This window comes from Lactuca serriola, chromosome 3, assembly GCF_051521515.1.
Source record: "Lactuca serriola cultivar US96UC23 chromosome 3, Lser_US96UC23_V15, whole genome shotgun sequence".
NCBI lineage: Eukaryota > Viridiplantae > Streptophyta > Magnoliopsida > Asterales > Asteraceae > Lactuca > Lactuca serriola.
The window spans coordinates 23,535,687-23,543,310 of NC_136410.1; the positions used below are offsets into that span (position 1 = coordinate 23,535,687).

The 7,624-nt window shown below is 32.8% G+C and overlaps 1 protein-coding gene across 2 annotated transcripts; it reads right to left on the reverse strand.

The window, feature by feature from the left end:
• Nucleotides 1–298: 298 nt before the first annotated feature.
• Nucleotides 299–4,231, reverse strand: LOC145091689 (aluminum-activated malate transporter 14-like). 2 transcript variants are annotated; one of them, XM_079029463.1, is made up of 6 exons: nucleotides 3,814–4,229; nucleotides 3,577–3,717; nucleotides 3,200–3,475; nucleotides 2,998–3,122; nucleotides 2,726–2,869; nucleotides 299–1,193 (listed from the first exon to the last, which is right to left on the reverse strand). In XM_079029463.1, exons 1-6 carry the CDS (start codon nucleotides 4,061–4,063, stop codon nucleotides 597–599), a joined length of 1,533 nt encoding a protein of 510 aa, XP_078885589.1. In that variant the 5' UTR covers nucleotides 4,064–4,229; the 3' UTR covers nucleotides 299–596. The 2 variants fall into 2 exon arrangements, with proteins under 2 accessions (XP_078885589.1, XP_078885590.1); XM_079029464.1 differs by lacking the exon at nucleotides 2,726–2,869 and having other exon boundaries at nucleotides 3,814–4,231.
• Nucleotides 4,232–7,624: the final 3,393 nt, after the last annotated feature.

Here is a 7,624-nt window from a genome sequence, read left to right on the forward strand (position 1 = left end):
ACAATGAAAGAGAAAGTGGGATAGTGATGGAGTAAATAAATTTAATTGTAAGGCTTTCACCCTGTGAAAGTTGAAAGCTAATGTGGCTTGCAAACCACACTTGCAATTAAAGTTGAAAGAACGTTGTCCATGGCCTAAGTTTATACAACCCAAGTTCATTGTATATATTAATGTTAGACAAAATTTACTGTTGTAGAATATTGACACCGGGGATCATATAACATCTAGATGCAATAATATCAAATTTCTTACTTGATTAGATTATATAATTTAATTAATTCATATTCGCACAACAATAAAAACATGGAAGCCACCCAATTTTATTAATTCGAACTCGTCTTTACAATGAAACCACCACAAGCGATCAAAACTACATTTTCTTAATTTACAGTCTTGGTGTATCGAACAATCAAGATTATTATTTTAAGATATATGTGGAATCTTTGATTTTTTTTCTCTAAAAAAGCATTTATATAAGCAGGGAGAAATCCAACATATATAGATATTTCTTTATAAGATTGTGTCCTATCGATATGAGATTTACGTTAACACTCGTGTTCATACCAACAATTTAAATGACCATTATGTCTTTCAACTCACTCTGTAGAGGCAAAATTAGGAAGATTAATCTCCCTTTTTGTTCTCGTGTCAATATCTAAAATCACATTGTCACCATGTTTAAACTCTTTAAAACAAGCCACCCTCCCCAATTCTTCAACTTCTTCAATCACAAGATCAAGTCTAGCGACTAACTCGACCAACAAGGCCACAAAAGCAGCAATTGGTAGCGTTTCAGAAAAGTCCAAGCTTGTGATCGCAAACTTACTTAATGTTGGCCTCAAAACCCTCCTCTCACCCTCAGAAACCCCCTTGGGTTTCCTATCTATAGAGATAGGTGCGTATGTGTTTATGCTTGATAAATGGTTTTCAAACTTTTGTCTCTCTGTTGACGCAAGTGTGGATAGCATTTCGGGTGGGTGGTAAGGGGTATTTGTACCGACAAAGAGTCTTGGTTGGGACTTTAAAGCTGTGTCGAGGTCTTGCAGTGCTTGGCGAAGCGACTCGGTAAGGAGTTCTGGAGAGCAGTGTTGTCGATTTCTTAAGCTACAAGCAAGCTCCATTAGGGATTTTGTTACTTCTGATGCAAGGCAAACGCATGGATCCTTGAATAGGAGTCTAACTGATCTTGGTGTCTGAAAAATTAAACCAAAATACATTATCATCATCATCGTCAAAGCAATTGATGAATAAAGTAATAACATTTAAATATATGAAATTCTTGATTTTTCTTCAAAAGAGTCATAAAGACAAATGAGAGACCCCATTACCCCAACATATATAAACTCCAACGATAACAATCATAGATGACTTGATAAATATTATTAGTTCCTTATAATAAAGGGTTTATAATCCATTTGTCGGTCGCCAAAAATTGCACTATGAAGAAAAGTAATAGCAATTAGCAACTACAATAACATGATAACATGATTCCCTTTTGATACAGATCATTGGTGTCGCAATATTTAAATACCAAAAATCACCGTTACCATTCATAGAGTGTTTTGATAGACCTAGTAAACATGATGTGTCGTATCTTGTCAAGGACCAGACCAGGAAGGGGGCATGATGGATGAGGGGCAGTTTTGTATGTTTGCCCGTAATGGAATCGGCAACGCCGATTTGTCTGTACACAGTGCAAAAAGTTTCGAATTTTTTATTTCTACTATCGTGCCATTACTTATATTTCCAATGTCACCCTTACTATGAAATCATATGTCTGCCCGTGGTTGGACGATCGTGCAGGGACATAAGAGCTTAGGCCCCAATTTTATATCAGTTGGGTATTTAATAATAATTAGTTTATAAAGCAAAATAAGCTTCAATGCACTTGGCAGTAGTATCTTCAGTTAATTAAGATATACCCAAGTTCAATCCCTTGTAGTTGCATTTTTACCTCGCTGAGTAACAGCTGTTTTTGTTTAAGCTTTGACATAGAAAAATAGTTATAGCTTTTAGTATTCTATATCAATTCACTTGGTTAGAAGTCCTTTTATTTTTATTTTTATTTGTACAACCCAAGTTCGAGCCTTACAATTGCCTTTTTTTCCCTATCTTTACTTTGCCTTTCTTTTATAATGTATATCATGTTCTATAAAAAGTCAAAGAAATAATAACACATGGTATAGCATTGATTTGTACATTTCTCTACTTTTTATTTAATATTCATTTGAAATCATTTATATATAAATCTAATTTTCACAATAATACGAATTTGTAATAGAATACTTACTAATTTGTAATAGAATACTTAGACTTTTGTTTAGGATTTGTAGTTCGTCTACTGGCAAGAGTCTTCAAAAAAAAAAAAAAAAAAAAAAAAAAAAAAAAAAAAAAAAACTAACTTAGATTTATTTATCATATAAATTTTGGTAATTTAAAAGGTTTTTTTTTTTTCTTTTTTCCCGGGACCCAAATGCATAGGACCGGCCTGATCGTACCGGATTAAAAACACTTAACTCTAACCTTATGCGTTATCCAACCTCATGGATATTAATTATACTGGTATATTTTAGCAGAATTAATTTATTTAGCAAGCTGTAAAAAAAAGATTGATACATTATTGATAAATGAATAAATTATTCATTATTTAACGTTATACAAAATAAGAAATTATTCATTCGGCTTTTACACATAGCATTTTACTGGAAAGTAAAAACGTACTCACTCGTATTTCGGTTTGTAAACTTCCGCGAAGAGCAACAACTCCGTACCCAAAATGACGAAGAACGCCTCCTATTTTCACGTACTGCTGCCACGGAAATTTATGGCACTGCCACGTGTATCGAGGCTCCCAACTTGCATGGAGCGCCTGTCGTATATCAACATTAATAATTAATAAGTTCATATATTCAGTTACCTCATTAACTAAAATTTTTGCATGAATTTTAAAATTACCTAAGAATGTATATATATTTTTTTTAAAAAAAAAAAACTTACGAGCGTGTCATCTGTCGATTTGGATTCCAAAACCGCCTTATAATTCTCATAAATCTGATCCTCCGATATCATCTCATCTCTTTCTACATTCCGTTCTTCTTCACTGAAGTATTTAGTGACGCAAGCTACATTTTGTTTATAGATATTTTTTAAGCAAATGAAAGCAAATATTTTGAAATTTATTGCGTATATATATGTATACCTTCGATCGATTTCGCTAGTCCTTCGATTTTGGAAACTGTGTGATTATGGAGATCTTCTCCGGACCAATTCGGGAAGATGAAAAGACTCATCAGAATGCAAATTCCAGAACCGACCCCGATCATATACGTCCGCCCTTCGGCTAGTTTCAGTAAAGACTCATCCACACGATAACTCGATACAGTGATCAAGTTAAACGTCAACAGGAATACTATAACACCGTAATCATAATTCTGTTTTATTTTGGGGAAAAATCTCAAAAATGTAGTCAATGTGCCTGTGAAAAATGAAACGAAATAGTTTCACAACTCCATATTGTGGCATTAATTAAATGAAGCTACAAATACTAAACGATTCTTCTTTAATTATTTGTATTACCAATCAAGAAAATCGAAGCTCCAATGAAAATAGCACGAAAAACCTTTCCATTTCCTCGTGCTATAACCTCGAATAAGAAAGCTAACGATGCTGCTAACATCGTCCCAAACCCTCGATTTAATCCTTTGCATAAAGTCGCTCCTATCAAATTAAATATAGTACAATTTAAGTATATATTATATGATTATATATATAATTAAGTACATGTTTGTGTACGTATATATATAACATACATACCAGCAGTGAATTCGAGAACAACGATGACAGTTATGACTGCCCAAATCGCGTTTTGGTCGACCCCTTTGAACAATGGCTCCATTAGGTATAATAAAGACACTAAGGTTAAAGAAAACCCGACTTTGAGAGCGTGGATTGCCCTTCTCGGATCATCTCGACCCACTTTCCATATGCTGCAATATAAGGAACCCAGAAATCGTTTCATCTTCTGGATCAAAGTAGGTTTCTCGTTTAAAGAGTCCATAGTCATGTCCTACTTCGCATTCAAGATTTCTCGCGATAAAAAAACTTACGTCTACTCAGGAGATATATTTTAAGCTGCATATGATACCCTGAAACTTTTGTTGTATTTATAGGTGTTTTGTGTGTAAAGATGATTTGCGTGAGTTTACATGTTCTTCCCTTCAAAGTGATATAGAGAATTTAGGAGGTGTTTGGAATTGCTTATCAAAACACATTATAGCCTTTTTTTAAAGTTAATAAATAAATAAATAAAGGTTTGAAAAATTCAAAAACATTTTTCAGAATAGCTTTTCCATTAAATTTAAAAAACAATTTTTAAAAAGAATATAAGGTTATATTTGACGTACTAGTTGAAAAGTTAAATGTTAAATAAAAAGTTAGCTGATAAAAAATAATGTTTGATAAAACTAGCTGAAAAATATGAAATGACATTTAAAAGAATGCATTTTTTTAATTAATTAAGGGGTATATTTGAAAGATTTTAAAAAAGTTCCTAAAAAGCTAGTCTAAATAGCTTTTTAAAAGGCTAGCTTATAAACTACTTTTTGGCTTGCCAAATATGACAATTTAAAAAAAAAAAAAAAAAAAAAAAATAAGCTAGCTTGTTATCTAGCTGTGACACACCAAACATAGCCTAAAACCTTTTTGAAACTGCTTTTAGTTTTTTAACAGAACTAACTTTAAAAAACACTTTTTAAACCAAATACTTTTAACTTAGTGATTTGGTTTTTTATCATAAAAACTAATCAAAACACTTTTATCTAAAAATATTTTTTGAGTTTAGAAAACACTCTCAAACACCATCTTATACAAAACTATTTGTGTGCGTTTACATGTTCTTCCCTTGAAAGTGATAGAATTTAGGCAAAATTGTACAAATGATATCTATGGTTAGTTAAAAATCGTCTCATTTGTCTAAAAAGATTTGGATTAGCAATTGAGGTCCAAACTTTTTATTTTGTTGTGGTTTTACTCCAAATTTTTTTTAATATTTAAAATGACATATTTATCCTTTACAATTTTATTTTCCATTTTCTTTTTATTACAATAATTAAAAAAGGCAAAATATAAATATTTACATAACCCACCCTCATTTTCCACCAGATTCTACTATTCATCATATATTCATATTTTCATTATTTGCTTTGCTTTTTGAAGTACTTCATCTCTCATCATTTTCACACATGGATTTGTACAACGGATTATCTCACAAAATCGATTCATTATCTCCTTGAAAATTTCTAGATTGCAATCCTTTATTGATACCGATTTTTAGGGTTTTTGTTCATCATCGTGTTGTTCATTTTATATACTTTGATCCAAAAATATTCTTTGATGATGATGATTTGTGTTTGTCAGTTGTGTGGGATATATGGTCTAATCGACAGTTAATTTCAACTGAATCCGAATTCTCGTTTGGTGATGCAAAAAAATTTGATCAAAATATGTATCAAATGTTTTCGATGAACTGGGTTTTGACGAAGCTTAGATTTAGAGTGATAAGTTATAGATTTGTTTGTGGGCATTTTGTGGCACTCTGATATTTGTGATGATGATTTGTGTTTGACACTTGTGTTTTTCGGATGACTTGGTTTATGAACAATATTTTGGGAAATTTTAAAATGAAAAATTTGGTTTGAAATATGAGGTGTTACACTCCGACTTTAGATTAAAGGAAAAGATAATCAAGGCGATTATAGAATTATCGCGATCTCCATTAAAATTAAGCAGCATGTTGTTAGAAGTGTTACATGCTAGAATGTGATTATATCACATTAGAATATGAAGGAAGGTATCATCCATGCTAGAGTCTGATTCATAGAGATATGAGTATAGCCATTGCATCATGTAATGGAAGATCATTAGAGCATGACCATTCAGTTTGTTAAGGTAGTCGACGTAAAGACCTTATCATATGTTAAGTCTATTCTAGAAGGAGCAACAGTCTCCAATGAAGATCGAATTTAGAATGAAGAGCATGTGCAAGATTGAGCACCACTAATAGTCAAGAAGTCCAAGAGTTATTTGAAGAGACATAAGGCTTACAACCATTACCTATGATGGAAAGATAATGTGGGGAGTCATTATACAAGCCCTGCTTTGTTGATGATTTCAAGACGTAATCACCCTAAGGGGGAGATCATTGTAACGCCCGAAGAATTAAGGCTAAACAAATAAGCTATATAAACAACATTTTTATAGAAGATTATTTAGGATAAAAAATCTTAACCAAAGTTATAGTATATGTGATAAGGATTTCATAAATATAAACAACTTTGAAATTGGACTTCGTATGAAAAAGTTATGCTTCTTCGAAGTTTTGTGATTAAACCGACATAGCTCTACATATCGTAAAAAGTGAATTTTTAATAGATTGCTTATTATCCTAAGCAATCTAAATGAAAGTCGTTGAAGCCATAAAACCAAGGTTTTGGAAACCGGACCGGAGAGCAGACCAGTCGTCTTACCAGTTCGATGGTTCAGGGGGTCCAACCGGTCAGACCGGTCTCGAAAACCGGAAAAACCGGATGATGTCATTATTATATATAATTATATAAAAAATACAAAAAATGAACAAAAAAAATTTAAATTTCCGGTTTTATCGGTTCAACCGGACCGGCTTTTACCTGTTTGGACTGGTTTTTTGGGGTTTTCACATGTTCACATAAATACCAGTTTTTTGGCATTTAAGAACCGGATCCGGGACCAGTTCTCGGTTGAACCGGCCAGTCCTGTTTGGTTTTCAAAACATGGCATAAAATCGAGAACGTGCATATAGACAATGTCTAAATCTAACTTCGTAAGAGGAAGTTATGATTTTTCAAAGTTCCAGCACAACTGTGTTAACACAGAAATTGAATTTTAGATCGGTTGATTGCTAGCCGAAACAATATACATGGGAGTCAAAGATATTGTTAATAGGAGTCTATCGATATAAAGAAAATCGATAACAAAGGTCACATGCAAAAGATATGAATTTTTAACGGGCTTTAACAGTCTAAGCATGTTAAAAATATAAGTTTAAAAATAAAGTGAGAATTAGCCGACAGACTCTAAATGAAAGTTATAGATATCGTTGATAGCTACGCATGTATATAAATAAAGTCAAAGATGGAGTTCGTAGGAAGAAGTTACGAATTTTTGAAGTTTTCTTAGTGCATTACGCGCAATAGATGTGTGATGCGCATCTTCTAGAACCCACCACTCAGCACCAGCCAAAAGCTGCTACATGTCACGCTCTGAGAGGAAAGAGTGTCGACCAAGCTTGGGCATGTCGAACACTTGGTTGGGCACGATACATACTTGTCCTATAAATAGCAATTGTTGCCCATTCGATTTCCCACACTCTCATATACTTCACGGTCGAATCTCTCTACATTTGGCTGAAAAGTTTCTTAGTTTTTAGTATTTTAGTGAAGCCTTGAGGTCCCTGAGAGCCCGAGATCTCGTAGCTAGCATGGCGGAGTTTTGCCAGTTCAATTCCTAGACTTTTGTCTAGGAAATCTCTATAAGTTAAATTATATTCAACTTTATCTTAGTGTAATTTATATTTATAAGTCATAGTCAT

What these genes read in the sequence shown, in the direction of transcription:
- LOC145091689 (XM_079029463.1), bottom strand. Translation starts at nt 4,063, where the DNA reads ATGACTATGGACTCTTTAAACGAGAAACCTACTTTGATCCAGAAGATG. An exon ending in TGTTCTCGAATTCACTGCTG is followed by an intron (nt 3,718 to 3,813) that starts GTATGTATGTTA and finishes TTAATTTGATAG; the next exon opens with GAGCGACTTTATGCAAAGGA. An exon ending in GTTTACAAACCGAAATACGA is followed by an intron (nt 1,194 to 2,725) that starts GTGAGTACGTTT and finishes TTAATTTTTCAG; the next exon opens with ACACCAAGATCAGTTAGACT.